This window comes from Poecilia reticulata, chromosome 3, assembly GCF_904066995.2.
Source record: "Poecilia reticulata chromosome 3, P_reticulata-male-v2, whole genome shotgun sequence".
NCBI lineage: Eukaryota > Metazoa > Chordata > Actinopteri > Cyprinodontiformes > Poeciliidae > Poecilia > Poecilia reticulata.
Genome location: NC_088832.1, coordinates 18,288,584 through 18,309,765, shown reverse-complemented (window position 1 = coordinate 18,309,765; position 21,182 = coordinate 18,288,584). Strand labels below are relative to the sequence as shown.

General features: G+C 37.7%; 2 protein-coding genes across 8 annotated transcripts in view; both read left to right on the top strand.

The window, feature by feature from the left end:
* tead1b (TEA domain family member 1b) overlaps positions 1-9,312 on the top strand; it is a 49,643-nt gene extending 40,331 nt beyond the window's left edge. For all 7 annotated transcript variants that reach the window (XM_017304151.2, XM_008405295.3, XM_008405296.3 and 4 more), the window contains 5 exons: positions 221-345; positions 1,165-1,338; positions 2,441-2,581; positions 2,722-2,874; positions 5,587-9,312. In XM_017304151.2, coding sequence (XP_017159640.1) covers positions 221-345; positions 1,165-1,338; positions 2,441-2,581; positions 2,722-2,874; positions 5,587-5,700 — 707 coding nt within the window. In that variant the 3' untranslated portion in view covers positions 5,701-9,312. The remainder of the gene's footprint in view (positions 1-220; positions 346-1,164; positions 1,339-2,440; positions 2,582-2,721; positions 2,875-5,586) is intronic.
* A 140-nt stretch (positions 9,313-9,452) lies between these two features.
* rassf10b (Ras association domain family member 10b) lies at positions 9,453-15,713 on the top strand. The gene is made up of 2 exons (XM_081605176.1): positions 9,453-14,102; positions 14,542-15,713. The coding sequence occupies exon 1, from the start codon at positions 12,741-12,743 to the stop codon at positions 14,061-14,063; it is 1,323 nt and encodes a 440-aa protein (XP_081461302.1). The 5' UTR covers positions 9,453-12,740; the 3' UTR covers positions 14,064-14,102; positions 14,542-15,713.
* Positions 15,714-21,182: the final 5,469 nt, after the last annotated feature.

Genomic DNA, 21,182 nt, shown 5'->3' with positions numbered 1-21,182 from the left:
TGTTTAGGACACTTACTCCAAGCCTTCCTTTGGTACAGACATGAGATAACACAAAGAACCATTTGTTTTCAAACTTACACTTGTAAGCTGTAACTCATAAATTAATTTGCCTTTTCACTGAAAGAGGACAGCGATTCTGTAATCATGAATGTGTTTAGTGTTTACTGTGAAACACTCCAGAGAGGAGATGAAACTCTGGCCATCCTTCTGTATTTTTCAGGTTATGAATCTGCCACTGCTCCAGCTCCCACAGCTCCAGCGTGGCAGGGCCGCTCCATTGGCACATCCAAACTCCGACTAGTGGAGTTCTCCGCCTTCTTAGAGCAACAGAGAGACCAAGACTCGGTGAGGAGAGTTGTGTACCTAAAGACTTGACTTCTAGTTTTCATTACCACCTTGTGTCAGGCAGCAACTAGCTTCTCTCTGTGAATGAAGAGAAAATATTTTCCCAGACAAGCATTCAGCTGTGCGGAGGCCAGAACAGGCTGAGCGGGGTAAAGTCTGCTTTGCAGCAGCACATAATGATTTTAGATCAGTCCGCTTTGTTAAAGCATCTTCTTTAAAGCCAGATCAAATTTATGTAGAACTTGGATTCACCAATCGTTACCTGGCTTGTGTCTCATGTTCTCATGTTTGCTTATAGTCATTTATTTTGCATAAAGCTGAAGGATCTAAAACGTTTCATTTCTCATGAAAGCTGCATGTCGTAGACATTGATCTAACCCTTTCACTATCACCCTCAAAACGTTTGTCAGTGGGTCCTTAAGGACACAGTGTCCTCTAGACAGATAAGAAGTTTTAAACTTGGGGGACAAAGCGTGAAATAATATTAAATAATGTTTATGCTGAAAAACATTCAGCAAAGAGGGACCACAATTTCTCCACAGCCATTTAAAAATTTGGTTGCAAGTTATTGTGAATGCTCAACATCACCTAATGTTGCCAAGAATGCCTCAAACATTTACTAGGTTTGTAGAGAAATTACTTTTCACTTAAGGGCAAGGCTGGTTTTGAAGCTTTTTTTCCCCATTTGGTAACTTTATTTTGTATTTATTTAGGTTGTCTTTGGCTGATCTGATACATTTAACTAATATAATAATATATTTTTAATGCCTTCAATTGCACATTTTTTATGAATAAAATACGACTCCTTTGCTCTTTTAGTACAACAAGCACCTGTTCGTACACATTGGACAGACAAATTATTCCTACAGTGACGCTTTGCTTGAGTCGGTGGACATTCGTCAGATTTACGATAAATTTCCTGAAAAGAAAGGAGGACTGAAGGAGCTGTATGGAAAAGGTCCTCAGAACTCCTTTTTCCTCATCAAATTTTGGGTAAGTGTGAAAATACAATCCACATTTTTAAAGTTATTAATTGCAATTTAGAATCATACATGAAATTATTGCTAATGTAAAAAAATAAAACATAAGATCCTGCTCTGTATCACTTTGTTCAAGTTTGTATTTGGTGATTTGGAGTAATCAGGCTGCACAGAGAAGATTGCTCCCTTAATGTTTGCAGAATGCACTGTGCTATATTTGGACTTGCATAGCAGGAGAGCCTTTTGATCAAAGCTCTCGCTAATTCAGCGTAATATCTCCTAACAATGGAGTGACCTGGTTGCACTCCTAATGGCTGTTTAAACATTGTATGTATTTCCTCCCTGATGCAAAATGCTAACAAGCGGCGGCCAACAAAGTAGACCCCGTATGCACTTGGACTAAGTCCCCTCGAATTCCTTTTGAAGTGACCGGCAAATCTGAATTTCAAATGAACGACAGAATCTGCGAAATAATGAACGTGTAGCTGCTTTGCTTAATGAAGGAGGAGAATGTTGTTGGGAGAATGTCTCCTCTTTTTGTGCCCATAATGAACAGGATATTTGGGGCACAGAAAGGCTGCCCTCCAGGAGCCGTCCCATTCGTCCTCAGAAATCAGTCCCCTAATGCAACTTCATTTAGTTCTTGTTAGGTGATGCCTTCCTCGGGTCGGATGCACTTACATGCTGAAAACTTTAATTCAATGCATATTATCCCAAGAGATCTGCGATCAATATCTGCTATGTGCATATGTTTATAGATAGCATTTTTGCCAGTTTTTCCATAAATTAACATAGTGATGTTTTATGTCATAGCCAAAGAATATGTAAATAATATTTAATGTACACAATGTTACATACAATGTGAGAGACGCTGATAGAAAAACAAACCCCTGCAGACATGTAACAAATACACAACCCTCCACATTTATTGACGCTCCTGTTAAAAATGTGTAAAAGTTAATATTTTAGTCTCACATTGAAACAAATCTTGTTGTTCTAACTACATATGGGCAAGTTTAGGTTTTCCACTGGTCATTTGTTGGCTGTAAAGACAAGACCTATTCACCTGTTTGAACCTTAAAAAAGGTGATCATTTTGTCTTTTTTTTCCTCCAGGCCGATCTAAACTGTAACATTCAAGATGATACTGGATCATTTTATGGGGTGACCAGCCAGTATGAAAGTTCAGAGAACATGACCATAACATGTTCGACAAAGGTTTGCTCCTTTGGAAAGCAGGTTGTTGAGAAAGTAGAGGTATGAACTTTTTTTTCTTTTTCTGTCACTTAGATCAAAAATGGCTCAAATTGAATTATTGTTGCAGTGGATTTTTTTTGTTTTTCATTATATTTAGTTACTATATGTTCCAGATTTGAATACTCTTTTTCTTTCCACAGACTGAATATGCGCGGTTTGAGAATGGACGCTTTGTTTACCGGATAAGCAGGTCTCCGATGTGTGAATACATGATCAACTTCATCCACAAGCTAAAACATCTCCCAGAGAAATACATGATGAACAGTGTCCTGGAAAACTTCACCATCTTATTGGTAAGCACCTCCCTGACCCTCCGCCGGACTCATTCTTCCTCTTTTCTCTGTCAGGATGTGCTGTCGGTGGTTCCAGCTGTCAATTTTGGCGCTCTGACATTCCTCTCATTCCACGGAGGATGAAACTCCGTCCCAGGAGTCTCATTATCTGAAAGGGAAAGGGAGGATAAGAGAGGGCAGGAACTCCTGCTATCAGGGGTCTTAAGTGTCATTAACCACAAAGAAATAATTAAGGCAAAAAAAAAAATAATTAAAAGACAGGCGCAGATCGATATTTGTGTGTGTGCGTATGCAAAACAATAACCAGGGTCTCTTTTTATGAAGCATTTTATGATTTTCGCTAAAAGCAGGACCCCATGGGGTATTAGAAGCAGTGGTAAAATAATAATTAACCTGCCTCCCACCTAGACAATAAATGCAAGAGAGGATATATTTTACTTTTTTCTAAACGCCAGGTTGCCACCATGGCCAAAGATTACTGACTCTGAAAGTGTTTAACAGCTTCTAGCTTCAACAAATTGAATTGACTTTGTTATTCAAAAACTTCCTGTCGCTCCTCAGGCTCAGTAACTTTTTAGTTTTAAGTTAATTTTAAAGATATTACTTTTGCCAAGAAAACATGGCATCGTTCCACCCCAACGTATTTTCATGAGAGCACTTTGGTCCCTAAGAATCAGTGACAAATACAGATTTTAGCAAATTGATCAAATGACCTACAAAAAAACTTAGTGTTGACCCATAAACCAAATCCATTTTTTTTTTGTCTCATTAGCCATGAGGACGAGAGTCCTGGTTTATGGTTCTTCTTGTGAACCTTGGCCAAAGTGACAGCCTAAAACAACTAACAGGTTTATATTGAAACTATTTGATGCAGTGTAAAACAAAACGATAAAGGAAGCTGTATAAAATACAAAATATATTAAAAAGAATTAAAAATTAAATTGGCAAAAAAGCAGCAAGTTATGAGATACTGGTAAGCAGATAAAAGAGAGGGAGTCTTTAAGCGGATATTTTACTGCTCATTCCAATAATCTCATCAATGAGTTGATAATACATGCTAACTCATTTTTATGGTGTGCTGATAACGTAGTGAAACAGCACAGTGCCATCTAAGGGCAAAACGCAGTATTTTTTTCCATGTAAAAGAAAATTCTGCTGTAGGACTTCTCAACAGGAAACAAGTATTCTTCTTGGGTCTTTAAGTTATGAATTAACAATTTTTTTAACCCCTCCCTGGTGCTCTCTTCAATTGTGTACATTATGTTTTTAACTCTATTGGATTATTTTTTAACTCTTTTACCCTCTTAAATTTGTTTACACAAGCACTCAGTTTCTGAGAGCTCAATGAATTTTCTTATTTTGCGTTTATATGCAGGTGTTCCCTCTGCCACAGTGAGATAGACATATCAAATTTACAGAGGTCTTGAAGTAAAACTCCATATCAGTAGAGATATGGCTCAGTCTGAGTTATCAGAACCTAACAGGCTGAATTGTTCCATCCTTGTTGGAGATTTTCTGATCAAACTCTTGCAATCGGGCAAGAAACTGCATGCATTCAGATTTTGCACCGTTATTATTATTATTCAATGTTGCACAATTTTAAGCAGGGTGTAATTAGATTTCAAATAGCAAAATATGTAACCCCAGAGTGAGAAATAAAATAAATAGTATGTGCAATTTAATGAAAACTATATTCTAACTTAAACAGACTGTTCATTGGCTAATCAGATTAATGGTTATAGACCATTTCCTCAAAAAGGTCTGCACATAAATGCAAACATCTCGGCCAGAATGTTAGCTGGAGATGGGCACCAGCAACCCTCCCGACCCCACTAAGGGTCAAGGGTGTAAGAAAATGGATGGTGGATAAATGCAAACATAAATCTTGCTGTCCTGTCAATTTTAAGAAGAAATTTTCACTGTCATTATTAACTCCTATTATTAACCCAAAGGCTTTTTGTCTTTGAATATAATTCAAAGTCAAAACTTGTTGATTGTTGAGCTTCAAACTCAGGTTCAAGAGACTTGATTCAATTACAGCCTCATTTTAAATATGTTCAGCACAATGCACTTAGGAGCATATTTTAGTGAAGTTCTGATTAATTAAAAAAACATACAAAACATTCACCTTCATACACAGCTTTCAAAAGAGGTTTGATTAAAAACAAGAAGATGCAACAGCCAATAAAGTGTTCCTCATGGGGAAAACTGTTTCTTAGATTGACCTAATAATGTGCAGAGTTTAATTGTTAACCACAAAATGTGACTTTTAAAAACTGGCTGCACAAAAGGTGACCAAATAGCTTTCTTGGGAATGAGGACTTTAATTTCAATATAAAAAAATGACTTGATCTGGACATGGTACCTGTAATAGAATCAGAAAATCCCCGATTCAAACAATTTTAAAACTGCAAAGCAAAACTTCCAATTGAATATCTGAAATGTTTTAGAAGAAATTGGATAATACAACAATTTTCTTAGCCTGATAAAGAATAATTTAAATGTAGTTTCTGTTCTGCCCTTTAGATAATATTCAGAAAGTGTGATGCGACATGCATGCTTTTGGATTTGGGAAGGGAGCAGAAGCTCCCACAGAACAACCACACTCACAAATATCTCAGCTCTTGGTTCTCATGATGATTTGTCTGTTTCTTTTGAAGAAAAGTCCTTAGTGCTGCTCCACTAGAGAAGGCTGTACGTTTTCTGTTGCAGGTGGTGTCAAATAGGGACACCCAGGAGACGTTGCTATGTATGGCTTGCGTGTTTGAAGTATCAAACAGCGAGCACGGCGCCCAGCATCATATCTACAGACTGGTAAAGGAGTGAAAACTCTCTCCGTTTTATACATTTCTTTCTTCATAGACGTATCAACCTCAAAACAAGTGGCAGTGCCTCTGCATGGAAGTCAGCCTTTCAATGCTCTTTGTTTGAGGGAAGAGGTGAAGTCGGTTTGTCATAAGTTTGTTGTATTTGTTGTTGACCGCAGCTGTGAAATATGGTACAGTTGTTTTATGTTTTAATGGGAGTTTTATGGGAATTTTCATTTTTAAATACGTTTAGTTGGTTGTTCCAAAAATAATCGAGAAGATTTATTTGTTAAATGGAAATATATGTGTTGTCTTTTTCTGCTCTGTTATGTAGACTAAGGGGGAAACAGAACTTGCAGCCTACGATGGTCTGTACAGTTCATATTGAGGATGTTTTGTAAATCTGTGCTTCATAATTTGTCAAGAGTACATAATGTAGAAAAACATGTTTTCACAGCAAAATAGACTTCCCAAAGAAACACAACTAACACTCCAAATATATCAACACAGTGGCTGAAAACATATGGTTGTAAAAAGATGTGTATATATTCTTGTTAAAGCACTCCAGATCTCAAACACCAACAAGAAAATACACTGTGAAATTGCAAAAATATATCTAGCGTGCGTACAGTGTCTTACAAAAGTATTTATCTCTCTTGAACTTTTTTACACTTTGTTACAAATAGAACTACAGACTTCAACAACATAAGTTAGTGCATGGCTGTGTAGTTTAAGGAAAAGAATACTTGGTTTTACAGTCTGAAAAGTGTGTCATTTATTTGGACATTTGTTTGCTTTATACAATTGTAACTCTGGCTGTAGGTTTAGTGCTGTTATCCTGCTGGACATCCTGCCTTCAGCAGGTTTTGTTCACTTGTTGTCCCCCGTTTAGCCCCATCCATCCTCCCATCAGCTTTAACCAGCTTCCCTTTTCCTGCTGAAGAAATCATCTCCACATCATGATGCTGCCACCAGCATGATGACAGCAGGATGTGGCTTGTCATTTTGCTATTTAGCCAAAAAGGTTTAATTCTGGTCTCGTCGTATCAGAGTCCCTTCTTGCACATGGATGCCATGTCCCCTAAAACCTTGTTGTGACCTTTAGACAAGACTTCTTACAAGAGGCTTTCAGCATTGCTGTTCTTCTTGACATTTTTCCATAAAAGGAAAATTTGCAGATTTTCTGATTATTTTACCTTTGCTGTGAATTTCAGCTTATCTGAGCAATGCTTTCCTTTAAATGCCTGACTGTTCAGGTGGACAGCCACGTCTTTGCAGGTTTACTGTTAAACTGTGCTCTCTTTTACTCAAATTAAATTAAATGAGGTGTATTCTGAAGGAAATTAATTTCACTGTTTTCATTCAAATGAATCGTAATAGAAGGAGCTGAATACATTTTGATGAAATGTAAGAAAATGAGAGAAAGTTTACGGGTTATAAATACTTTCCCAGGCACTGTATGATCCATTTGCCCACTAAGAACCATACTTTTGAAAACAAACATTTCCTGTGTGACAACTGACAGGATAACTCTCGATGTTCTAGACAAGTTAAAGTACACATAACATGACTCGCCTTAGTGATGCTGCAACTTAAAAAAAAAAAAAAAAAACACAGGTTAAAGTATCCTGACACTACAGATCACTGAGTTGGCACACCCTGGAATCGGGGTGCAAGACATTCCCGTTGAGTTCACACGTTTCTGTTGCCTGCTCCCATCTTAAGCCTTAAACCTTAATAAAGCTGTTTGTGGACTCCAAAAGATGCCATAAAAACTGTGAACTGTCATACACTAGACTTGTTTTGTTTGCAGTGTTTATTCTGTACAATCAGCCAAAGTGTAAGTGTACAGTGCCTTAGAATGTACGCATTACTTCTGCTTAGGTCTAACGTTGGTTTTGTGAGTGAAACGGGCAAAAACAACAATATGCTAGTGCTACAATGTCTTAAATTACACTTCATCAAATCAGTGCACTCCTAGAAATCCTTGTTTTTAAGACGCAGTACAACTTAAGTTCAGATAGATTTGTAAGCCAGGAGAAGAGTTTCTAATGATTTTGTATGAGTGTAATACAAACACATAACAGCTGCCTTTCCTGTTGCAAAAGACCAAAAAGAATCGGGAGAATCTCTTGTAGTGTTCTGTTTGGTAGCGAGGAAGTGCCTTTGGTTTCAAATTTCCAGCTTCAAAAAGATTAAACATAAAAAAAAAAAATCAATGTTGCTAAACCAAATACAGGACACAAGTGACACCAATCACCACATTGCCTTTTTTAAAGGACTGAGGACTGATTGACAGCAGGAAAATATAGATCATGGATAAACAATTCTTAATTAGGATATTAATCGGGTTTTTTTTTTTTTTTAATGTTAGAAGAAAATTGATTTCCTCGCTTTAGACTTTCATTTTTAGACCCCGCCGACTACAAGCAGAACGCAAAAACACAGAAGCGGTATGCTTAGTGCACACTTGCAGGTTCAAGTGTTTGCAAGCAGATTGTTAGAAAAACTGCGGTTGTCTTGTTACAGTGACCGCTCTTTGCGACACGGGGAATATTTTTGGGGGGCGGGGGGGTGAACACAGTTGGGTTTTCCTTGTGATGCAGACACAATTGTGTGGCTCTTAGATAAAAGTTTATTTAACAGCATGAAATCTAAAATCACATACAGGACTGTTTTCTAGTTAAACTGGGATTTGTGTCCAAACTTTTTTTTTTTTTTACAGCTGCTGCTGCAGCAGTGTGAGTGGATCATCAAAGCTAATACTTAGACTATAAGAGTCTTATTACTTAAACATTTTACAGTTTCTTACAGAGATTTTATTCAGTTTTAAGAACTTTAATACAAGAATTATTAAATAATTACAGACAATATCTCTGGAGGATGCAGTTATTTAGTTCAGTATTTTGTGGACAGCATGGAGCTGTAACAGCCTCTGTTTGTACGTTTACCCTGTGTATCTTTTCACATTTATTGATCACACTATGTAGTGAAGTGTTCTTTTCTTCTTGTGCCTGTATGCTTTGTCCTGTGATGACATCGTCTGTATGCTGAGGCTCATTCTGATGGTAATGTCACTGCTGCACTGCTGACATATAAACACTAAAACCGCAGGACTGATGGCTCTGATGGGACTAACGTCTGCTGGACTGTTTTTAAGGGAAAATAGACAGACGCGCATAAAGAGCTGCGTTCAATCATGCTACAAACATATCAGCAGTTTAGCTCTTATTTGTAATTTTGATTTTCAGACGGGGTACTGGTACCTTTCTGTTGTGTGATCATCCCTGACGATGATGGCTTTAAAGTGACTTTTGAAATGGCTCACGTTCACTCACTTTGGTTTATGTGTGCAGATCTTTGTTGTTCTTTTGTATAAAGGTGTTTTGTATAAAAGTATATCTTAGCCTTTTCTTGGTACAGATGTGTGATATGTTTTCCTACTCATGAGCGTAAAGTGTCGGAGCAATGGAGAGAAAAGAAGCTGTGCCGTTTCCCGTGTTCTTCTCATGGTCTTGTCTTTGCTCCGTGACATTATGATGCCTTCTTGACAACACTAAATATTTTGTAGCTTTCTAGATACTTTCTATGTATGCAACATCAAAGTTTAATAAATCTAAAAGAAACAATGGCTTCTGCTTTTTCACTTGGATGCAGGCACATCGTAATACTGGTACATTTGAATACTAGCAAAATGTTTTGGGGTTTTTTGTAACTGTTTTTTGTAAAAGGTGAATAGATAGATTCATTACACACAGAATGGTATTTTTAACTGGATTTTTTTTTTTAATGATCACATCTTGCAGTTATTCCTCCTCACACACGTACACACACACACATCCTTTAATAAAAATGAATAATACATCAGACAAAAATGGGTTTTTTTGTTGTTTGCTTCAGAAATATCAGGTTTTTTAACATGTAGGTGTCTTTGTGATGTCTACACAACCATGAAGAAGATGGCTGACATATTTTGTTGTGAGTCATATGGTGTGAGCCACAAAGGTTTCCTCTAAAAAAAAAAGTAAAGTCAAAGCAATAGTTTGGGGGAGATACAACTTTGTTGGTGTTGGTCCACTGTGATCCATCAAGTCCCAAAGCAGCACAATTGTTCAACAAGAGATCTGAGAGTACCTTGTTCTTTCTTCTTCTCCTAAACTTTCTGGAGATGCTGTTAGTTTTCCAATAACTGCCATCATTACCTGAATCTGGTTTGATGATTGTAGGGTCACTGTGCTCAGTTAACCAGCAAACATGTCTGACTCAAACCTGAAGGAGAATTATGGAGATTGTCGGGATGAAGATGAGACACCAGCCCCACCAATGTAAAGGAGCTTGATGGTGTTGAGTGAACCTGGGCTTCATTGGCCGATTGCCTCCCAACATGTTGCACTGATTAGAGCCCTAATGCAAAATTAACCCAAAGTATTGAGTCAGCAGCTTTTTATTAATATAATTTAATTTAGTAGTTTTCTGTGAAACAGAATTCTGGATTTTTCTCAGCCGTAAGCCATCATCATCATCACCAAAATGAACAGAAATAAAAGCTTGAAATATACCACTCTATGTGTAATTATAGATTGTATAATTACAATTATACAATCTACAATTAGATTGTAATTATTAGTGTATATTAAATCACATTTTTGCATTAAATTACTGAAATAAATATAACTTTTTAGTTTGTCTATCAAGATGAAATGTCATGTTTGAATCATGAACCACTACTATGGATCACCTCCTCATCAGTCCTACACAATCTTAGAAAGTCTGGGATGTTATTTATGTATTTTCCAGTCGTGGATATTTATTGAAAAAGAAAAGTGTGTATAAAAAACTTATGCTTTTTCTCTTTTATTATAAATGTATTGAAACAACATTTCTAAAACACGTGTTAACCATTGTTTTAATGCTACTTTTTAAATAAAGGATTGACGCACACAGATTGTATTTATCCTTCTGTCAATCTGTCCTTCCACCAATCCATACCATCCGTTTATCCAGCATGTCATTATGTGGCTTTTTGTAGGTTCTGTGTTTAAAGTGTGAGCACTGTAATTGTATAAAATTCATAGTAGACATTCATATTTATACATGAATACTGACTCAAAAGAACGAATTATTGCTTTGAAATTTTAACTCAAAGGATGAAATTGTCTTGGAAATTTTACATTTTAACTGAACTATCCTCATATCAACAGCAGAGGGCGGTGTTGCTTTATCTCCCCCGGGAGATGTGAAACGTTTATCACCAAGGTAAGAGAAATCGCCACCAGAGGGAGATGCAATGGGTTTGAAAGCGAACAATGTGCACTAAAATAATGAATGTAGTTAAAGTAGTCATGGTAAGTCCAAGACCTGATAGAAGTGAACAATAATAGTTGGAATATTCTCAAACGAGTTCCTTCAGAATAAAAAAAAAATGCATTTTTTTATACCCACTGCTGGAAAGAATCATAAGTATGAATCCTCCTTATCCTTGTGTGAAATATGAGACAGGATAGTTCATGAACAGAGCTTACTTCAAGATGACCGCCACATATAAAGAGGAAATTTTGTTTTACATTGGTTCTCTTAAATAATGTTTCCTGTAGATATTCATCACACTTTAGCGATCAACTTCAAAATATCTATTTTTTTGTGAACAAGAATAACACTGAGCGCTTGTTTTGCTTTTAGCTCGTTCTACATTAATTAACATTGTAAAGCCAAATCTTTGAAAACAATTAACAGAGAGGATGTCAATATTTGGCTTTGTAGCTTTTTCTATAATTTTGGATTATCAGACAACTAAGATCTGAAATATTACATTTTATTAAATAAGCAAAGCATGGACAAACTTTTGTCATGTGTTATCAATGTGTTAAGAATAAAACTTTTGGATTAACTTGCACATAAGTGCAACATGTAAACATAACTTGGTTTCCATAGATTGACCTTTTTTTTAAGTCTTCATTCATCTACAGCTCAGATAACTTCTGTGGCTTGTATTTTGGTTGAGGTCACACTATGACTTACATTTCTTACTATACCTGTCTGGATCCTCCTACATAACTTGACTCGGTCCATATTGAAAAGTTGCACACAACACATGACTGCAAGAGAAAATTAAGAAGTCACAGAAATATCTCTAAATTCACAATATACACATTACAGCTTTCACTTCCCAAAACACTACAGGCCAGATGTTCTCTATAATTTCTGCACAATATGCAAACTAAAAGAAAAGTCGGAAAGATCAGAGATCATTTAAGACAGAACACTATAAAGAAAGGGGAATAATAAGGACCCACTGGAAGGATTCATAATAACTCCAGAAATACATTCTTACGTGTGTTACAATGTAGTAAAAACTCTTATTGTCAAAGAGAAGCGCAGAAGGTCACTTCTCTGAATCTCTAAGAATTCTCATATCCCACCTGGATGTTTTTTGGCCATTTTGGGGGAAATGTTCTGTGGACTGAAAAAGGCTTTTTTGTTGTTGTTTGTTAAAACACAGATTCCAAACAAGAGGGTTTAAGTTTTGGGTTGCTTTGCAGTCAGTGGAACAATTGGCTCATAATACCAAGAAATTGCATAGAATCGTGTGTTCAGGGTGTATTGCGCAAAAATAAAGGTTAGTTGTTAGAGTTTCCAACGAGAAAAGATCCATGTAATGAAACTACTCTGAGCTTGAAGTAGCAAAATAAAACTCTTAAATGTGTTTAAAATGGAAATGAAGATTTATCCTATGACCTGTTTTGGCTCCTCCTTTTAAATCAGCGGCAAATAACACAGTTAAGCTCAATATGAAGCCGTTTGGCTGACAAGCGGTCACGTGATCTCAGCCGAAGTAGCCAGCACTCTTAAACATGCACAAAAGTTTTCCCCTTAGTGGACCAAAGGAACACACACAGAACACATGAGGCTCCCATCCTCCAACTCCAAACTTCAAACTTCTCCGATCCGTCTGGAGGCGCTCCACGAACGGACCCTGATGCGCATTTTTCTTTGACCGATGTCAGTAACGCTTTTCCTTCCTTCCTTTTTCTTTCAGAAAAGAGATTAGCATATTCGACTATGGGGTCTCCCTCAGCTCCAGAGGAGAGAAAGATATCTGTGTGGGTCTGCCGAGAGGAGAAGCTGGTCCTCGGCTTGTCGAAGCGCAACACCTGCGCTGATGTCGTGAAAGTGCTCCTGGAGGAGCAGTGCGCGCAAACCGGCCTTTCCACGGCGGAGTCTTACTGCGTCGTGGAGAAATGGAGGGGCTTCGAGAGAATTTTACCGAACAAAACCAAACTTTTAAAGCTGTGGCTCGCGTGGGGAGACGAGCGGAAAAACGTCAAGTTTCTGCTGGTGAAAACAGACGCCTCTTTGGAGAACCGCAGGGCCCGGAGCGCAGAGGCGCGCGTGGTGCCGAGCAAGCAGAGCCCTTGCGTCACCAAAGGGTCTCCGAGGTCTAACATGGCCTGCATCTCGCCGGAGAAACAGCGTCGGATTGTTAGGAAAGCTTTCAGAAAGCTGGAGAAGATCAACAGGAAGAGGACGCGCGCGGCGCACAGAGACGCATCCAGCGCAGAGAAGATGGAGACTTTGGTTCATCTTGTTGTGTCTCAGGACCACACAATCCGCCAGCAGGTTCAGAGGATCACAGAACTGGACTCAGAGATCGAAAGGTGTGAGGCAAAGGTGCATCTGGAGAGAATTAAAACGCACGGGGTCAATTACGTGCAGAACACGTATCTGGTGGGCGCAGTTTATGTCCCAGCGCAGGAAGGAAAGGGATTTTACTCAAAAGAGACTTTTGCCAAACTTAAAGAGTATGCTCGGCAGTGCGAGGAGGTGCTGAAGCTACAAGAGGAGCTTTCTGAACAGGAGGCCCTGATGGATACGATCACAACTCACATTCAGGAGGAGCTGAACCTCCGCTGGATGCAGCGCAGGAAGGAGGAGTTGCGCATCAAACGGTCCTCATCTCTCTCCTCCTCCCAGGCAGACTCAGCGCCGCAAAGCGCGCAATTTATGGAGGAAGAGAGGATCAAAACGCAGCTAGATGCAAGTTTATACATCGGCCTGCGACTCAACGCGGATTTAGAGGCTATTAGGGGCGATTTAGAGCTGTCCCAGCAGATTGGCGCTGCCAGGGAGAAGGAAATGAGGGATTTGCTGGACAAAGTGAACAGTATGGACATGGAGGAGGAGGACGGCGATGAAAAGACGCGCCACGGGACAGATGACAAGGAGACCATGACTGACACTTTGGAAGGGGAAAGTGAGTGGGTGGAGCAAGCGAGAGGTCTGTCTAAAACAGAAAATGAGAACGACGACGACTCGGACACAGGCTTAAGCTCTTTGCACAGTCAGGACTCAGACGGCCTCCCAGTGTGGGAATCACTGGTTTGAGATTTTACAAGAAAAGAGACGTTGTGTTCACAGTCTCAGGTAAAAACATCACTGTAGTCTATTTTTATATAACTGAGATATAGAGTATATGTGGATTCACAACAGTTATCATAGATCCACTGGATTATTAAACTGGCTTGTTCAGATTTAGTTGTGGTTGGAACTGAAAAAGAAATTGTTTTGATAATAAAAATTGTTTTAAAGCTCGAAAATATTGGAGTTTATTTCCTTTCCAACATGAGTTAGTTTGGGCGAAGGAATTTAATTAAATATGACACGATGAATGTGCAGCTAAAACATATTTTCAAAAGGTCTGCCAGGATACACAATTCAGGAACAGCATGCTAACACAGACAAATATGACAGCAGTGTTTTGGATTTGTTTGCAGATGTCAAACAATGACTTAGTTTTTTGTTTTTGTTTTGTTTTTTTCATGACCTCTCACACTGAAATTTCTTTTGCATGTGAATCCTGAAGCCATAATATCATCTAAAGTCAAAACAGAACTGCAGAGCTCTAGCAGAAGGTCAGTTCCACATCCGGACAGATAACAATGAAGCACAGACATTTAACTTTCAGATGTGCTGCAACTTCTGAACTTACAGCTCCATCAAAGCCGAACACATCCAACTAAAATATTGGTACAGGAACAGAAAAACGTCACATTTTACCAATTAACATTCAAAGAAGCTAAGGTTTTTTGCTTTATTTTAGAAACCAAAATAAAGACATCACCTGTTCAAAAAGAGGCCATCTGGACTTCCAGTTAAAGATCATTGCGTTCAAGAGGGAACAGTAGTAAGACAGTAAGTTTTGTTTGCTTCCTGTGGGACATAGAAGGGTATCAATCATCTGAGGACTGGTGTCTTTATGGGGACTTTAGAAGATAAACTGCAATTTCTTCATTAGCATGAAGACTAATATGTGAATTCAAAGTAAAGATAGTGATGACGTTGTTAGGGTTACAATTTGGAGGAATGCTCCAATAATTATTGGAGCATTCCTCCAATAATTGGAGGGAAGCTTATGACTGTACATATACTGTGTCTAAATAAGGAGATTTTTCTGTTTCAAACCGTTTTGGTGACAATGTTTTTTTGTTTTTTTTTGACACAGCTGTCATAACAAATAAAGCAACAAGAATCAAAGTTTCTGAGCTTTTTATTAGCATTTTTAAATTATAACGTCAAATGATCAAATCAAAAATGACTGAAGGCAGACCACTGCTACTGTCTACAGTAATAGGCAGAACTGAGGACTGAGACATTGAAGTTAAAGCAGACTGTTGGAATGTAATAAAAACATACATTCTGCATGTTTTGTAATTTACTTTGACTCATGGATACTTTTTGCTCACTGGATATCAAAGTGGAGTGTTTTCATGTGCCTTGTGAAGTTCAGCTAAATTATAATGGTTGTCATTTTAATTAAAATGACAGAAAATGCATAGAATTGCTTGTTAAAATGTTCTCGGTCAACAAACAAGCAAAAGTCTACCCATCTTACTTTGCTATGAAATGATGTTAGTGTGTGGAAAATGGGTTAGATATGATCATTTATCCTCTGATGTATAAGGAAATCACTAATTAAACCTTCAAATGTTTATTTTTGTAATTTAACATGCTAAATAAAAATAAATCCACACTGCTCATATTTGTTGATGAATCTCATGACAAACCGTTTGAGGATATTTCACCAAGATCAAATTCCCCCTGCCAAGTGTAACTTATAGCATTAAACATATAAATATCCTCATATGTTCAGAGAATAAAGAGCAAGAGACATGTATTAAGTTTCTGCTCTTGATGAACCCACCCATGTGCCTCTTTGTGACCGAATACACAATGAGACAAAAAAACACCAAAGTATACAATACTTCCTCCATCCCTGGAGTTGTATACTTATGGTAGTTAATAGGCGTATTGAAACACACTGAGCCGCAGGGGGAATTAAAGATGATCATAGTGTTTTCTCAGCAGATACAGTGACTGATTCACGGAGGAAAAACAAATGAAGAAGCTGTTAAATTTAGAACTAGTGGAACGAAATATCCGTTCCAGTGATGTTTATTTGATAGTTTGATTATGGCAACAAGAAGTCAACAATTATATAACAAGGTGATTTCTTAAAGAAAACCACTCAACATATAATGGGATTTTCACTGGTTAAGTGTGTAAAATGAAACTAAGCTGAGTGAGTACATGTCACGACGGGCAATGATGGGAGTCGGTCAGTTATCTTTATTTGGAAGATTTTTTTTATTTTTATGAGAATTGATGAAGGACGTCATTCATATCGATGTTTGCCTCAAAACGTTTTGTAACATCTGGAACAGGAAGTCTCTTTGGTGATGTCTTAAAAGCTTGGCACATCCAGCCACTGAGATTTCTGTTCAGTCCTTAAGATAGAACATCTCCTTCAGGATGGACGGCTTTGGGTTGTTTACTGAAATCTCTAAGTCTTTACAAAGATTAACAATCAGAGCGAGGACTTACAAAGAGAAGTTTTTGCACAGCTTTTTCATGGCGTTATCCACCATTCCTTTAATTTAATCAAGAAAAACACTCTTCTTTTGATATATAGAAATTTAAACAAAGTCAGAACCCCATCTGCTCTTGTTTTAAATATTGAGGCAGGAGTTTGTTCTTTATTGTCTGATTGAAACATCTTTCTGAAATGATTATATAAACAGACTATCCTTTCTCTGCAATGAAGTTTAGTACGTCGAAACGCTTTTAGAGATCATCCATCGCAATCTATACGTTTTCTGTAGTCTACCCTTCATCATGATTGGACCAAATCAGCTTTAAGTTTTAGTCTTGAACATATCACATGTTAACAACCATAACTGAGAGCAACCTTAGTCTTCATTCTTGAATAATGTTTTAGCTAAAACTATCTATTGTTAGGTTGGGTTATGCAGCAGCAGGCTTCAAGTTTCTAAAAGCAAAAGGCAACGTCTTAATAAAGTCACAGCAAATATGTGCAGCTGTGATATTGTCTTTAAAATAGGTACGGTCTCTCATCAGGTCGTATCGTCCTGGATGAGTTTTCAGTGACTGGAGAAAATAAACAGTTACTTATTACTTTTGCTTATAGATTTAATCATATTCAAGACATCGCAGAAATATTCTGCTTCCAGAAATTAAAGAGAAACAAAACCCTGATTTTCCATCATTTTAGTGCAATTTAAAACCCTCACAATAGAGATATAAAGGTGGACAAACTTGCACTTACAGTACATACACACAGCTTGTCTTAAGAGTCTTTGTTCTTCGAATTTAGGACAACATCAGTGCCAAAAAGGGGCCGGTGCCATATTACATGTAATGGGAGGGACGGCTTTCTTGTCGCTTGACAAACAGACGTCTCCTCTGTGCTCAACTCTCTTTTCACTTCCCACTATGTTGCACTGAGGGACTTAAATTGATCTGACCTGATAGAAGAAACCTGTTATCTCACAAGCAGGGATGTGACAGTGCATGCCGTGTTCTGAGAGAAAACAATTGCATATCACTTGCCTTTTTTTCAGGGGCCAAATCCATGGGGAAATTTTTGATAATGTGGAGTTTCCCTAAAGGTCTGAAGTTGAAATAGAAAAAACAACAGGAATCTGAAATGTTCTTTTTTAAACCCTTTGCCAGACAACATAGGCAAAAAGCTGGGAGGACATATTTAGTTGTTTCTAAATAGTGATAAGATTTGTTTTTTATATCATCACCCAGTCATACAGATGATGCATTTGGTACAGCACAAAAAGTGTATGTATTTTGGGGAATTAGATCTGGAGGACTAACAGCCCAATATGTCAATATTTTGTGCACATTTTGATTCTAAAGTTTTGTTTTAATACCTTAGAGCTACAAAACCAGGACATTTAGGCTGAAGGTTAAGCAAACATCTGCAAAGCCACTAAAGTTTAATGGGGTTTTTTTTCAGCTCTTTCTGATAAACCGTCATTTTCTTTCAAATCTGTAGTTGATAACATTGCTGTTTTTTATGACACAATTTGGGCAATACCAGAAAACATTGCCATGACTTAGTACGCTTCTGAGGTCAATTCACAATGTCTAACTGGATGGAAGGTCCACCTGTGAATAATACCTCAAACATCCTGTTCAATTGAGAAAAGTCATGAGAAAAATCATCCAAAAGAATTGAGAACTCCCACAAGTCTGGTTCCTCCTGGGGTTTAATTTCCAGACAAATGTCTTAGTTTTTGTAGACATGTCACATGGTCTGGTCAAAATAAAGTTTAATCATTTGGTTACATTTGTAGAAAAATGGAGGAAGTTTGTTAGTCTGAAAAAAATAATTCATAGTGTGATGAACAGGGGCTGCAGCAACATGTTTTACAGGAGGGACTTGTGGATTTCACAAAATCGATGGTATCATAGGGAAGAAAACATTTTGTGGAAATGAAGTAGCATCTCAAGGTGGGACTTTTATTCTTAAGTTAAATTAATGAAACCAAAATCAATTAAATACATGTAAAATGATAAAAAAAAAGTTGATGAAATCTAATCAATACTTCCAGAAAATACGTATAATTTAAAAACATATTTCTACTGTTTGATATTGGACTTCCACATCGTCTTCAAATGTCACATTTACTGAAACTCACCTATTGTAAAATTCACTTGAACACTGTTTCAAACTTCATCAGAAATATTAAGCAGAAAATGAAATCACCTTGTCAAATTGATTAAGCTGAAATATCTTATTTTTTTCTGCTTTCAAAGCAAATTCCTAGCATTCAGGAAAAGAAGTGACCATCTCTTAATGGCACCAAGTTGTCAGTGTTCCCTAATCCCTGGAATGTGTCACTTTGTGTTCCTGTCGGCCTTTGTTCAGACTCACCAAGAGATCCGGCATGAAGCCACTAATGAAGGTTTCGACTTGAGAGTCAGGACCTCAATACCGGCGCTGAGGTGAAAGCCATTTGGAGAGCAGTCGCCCTGCTGCTAGCAGACCGAGGCCACCAGTGTGCTCTCATTAGACCCCATTGTGCAGGTGGCAGGTGTGTTAATCCTGTAAGGCTGTGTGGTGACCTCGCCTGTGGGGTACTGTACAGTCTCTTTCCGAGCCACTCAATGCCTGTCGCCTCCTGTTGAAGCAACTCGGCCAGCAGCGTCCTCGTTACTTTCCAATAACTTCTTAATTTACAGGTAGCGCAGAGTCAAAAGGGTAGGAAAATATTTTGCTAGTCTTTGCTTTTCCATCCTCTGCAAACACAATGGAGGTTACTTCCGACTATCAGGCATATAGTCTTGTTTTACCTTTTCCACACTCTTTAATTGTCGATTGCACATGAGTTCATGGGTGTGACTTGAATATCGGTTACAGAAAAAAAACAAAAAAACTTGGAGAGGTCTGGGTGTATCTCATGTTCATTGACTGTCTTCCTCTCTATAAAAAGTAAATGGAGGCAGCTGTAGGCAAAAATCCCCATATCCTTTCAGCAGAACAAACACTGCAACCCTCGTTGGCATTCTCCTTCTTTCTTGTTATCAAATTGAAACGTTTGGTGTCATGTTTAACAGACACAGATTCTGTTGCAGAACTTTTTGGGTCAAACAATTTGTCAACGTATTCACTTTGATCGCTGCAGGGTAAAATATATTTTATTTATTTTGAGTCCATCTGCTGGTTGGTTCTCTTAAGAGATGGTTTCCCAAATCCATTTCAAAACACTGAAATCAAAAGGTAGCAAAAGATTTTGACACCCACCAGTAGATTGTTCCGTGATAGTATGTGATTCAGAGGAACGGTGAACCAGCATCCAGATAGGTACTTTTAAGAGTGCGGCATTTAAATTGGTAAATGTTTAAATGAAAATTAGGTTCAAAATCAAACCCGTTCATCAAGCTGGGCAGGGTTAAAAGACCAATTCCAAGTCACCTTTAGTCCATCATTCTACAGCGAGAAAGAATATTTACAAGAGGAACTGCTGTTGACATTATGGCTGCTTATATGTACTCTACACAACCCAATAGTCATTTTTATAAAACTAACTTCTCCCCTCCATACTCCTATATTCCCATTATGACACTGGAAGTCTGTTAAAGAAGGAGAAATCCCCAGAGCTGCACTCAAAGAGCCAACTAGTTGGAAAATGCAAGCATGTTGCTAATCAAAGATAAGGCTACTTCTAGATTTTAGAAAAAATAAACTAAACCTTGTAAGGATGGAAAAAACAGAATATATATCCAAATTTTCCTAATGTAATTCCTTGTAATATGCCCAAGTTTTTATCTGAACAAAGTGTGCAAGTCAAATGTAGTAAGGATTGCCTGAGAAAATCTGAAACTTAGTAAAAAAATATTATTTTTTCATTTGGAGTCGTTTTTGTTATGCCTAGCCAAACGCTCAAAAATGTTGAGATACCGATTCCTATTAGAAGACAGACACGTAGTCAAGTGAGAAATTATCGCCATGGAGAGCAGGAGAGCACTCATCACACTTAAGTGGAAGTCTGACCTATTGAAGGTGGGGCCTTATTAAGGAGTGTTGTTGTGGAAACCAGTCATCTGGGACCAGGCAGTGTGGGAAACCAGATACTACAAGGAATCTGGTACTTGAAAGACTAAACTTTAATAAGGAAGGAATTATATGCTTTGAATGTTTTCTTTTGGCGTTTGCTTTTTCTTAATTCTTCAGAAATTCACTTAAGCTATGACAAGATATATAAAAAAATAGTTTATGCCAAGGAAGAGTTTCTGTAATTTGAAGGTTTGGCAAAACCAGTTTTGAAAAAAAAAAAGAAGCAATTTACATATTCTGAATAGAATCTTTTGTCCAATTAAAATAGTAAGTCCAGAGTAAGACAAGCTGGACGTTTAGATGGCCTGATTAAAGAATGTCTAAATCTTCATTAGTATGTAGATGGAAAGCCAAGAAATTTGGTGGGGATGAGAGATTAAGTGAAATTTGGGTGACATAGTAAGAAAGGAATTATGTGGTAACTGTCTTAAATTGAATAAATAAAAAAAGTATATGTTCAGAGTCAATTGGATTGAGAGCTGTTTTCATAAGATGTTATGCAATTTTTAAAGGAAGGCTTTGGAGTCAAGCAGCAGTCGACTGCTGAGCCACGAACCAGCATTTGCAGCACAGCT

What these genes read in the sequence shown, in the direction of transcription:
- rassf10b (XM_081605176.1), top strand. Translation starts at nt 12,741, where the DNA reads ATGGGGTCTCCCTCAGCTCCAGAGGAGAGAAAGATATCTGTGTGGGTC.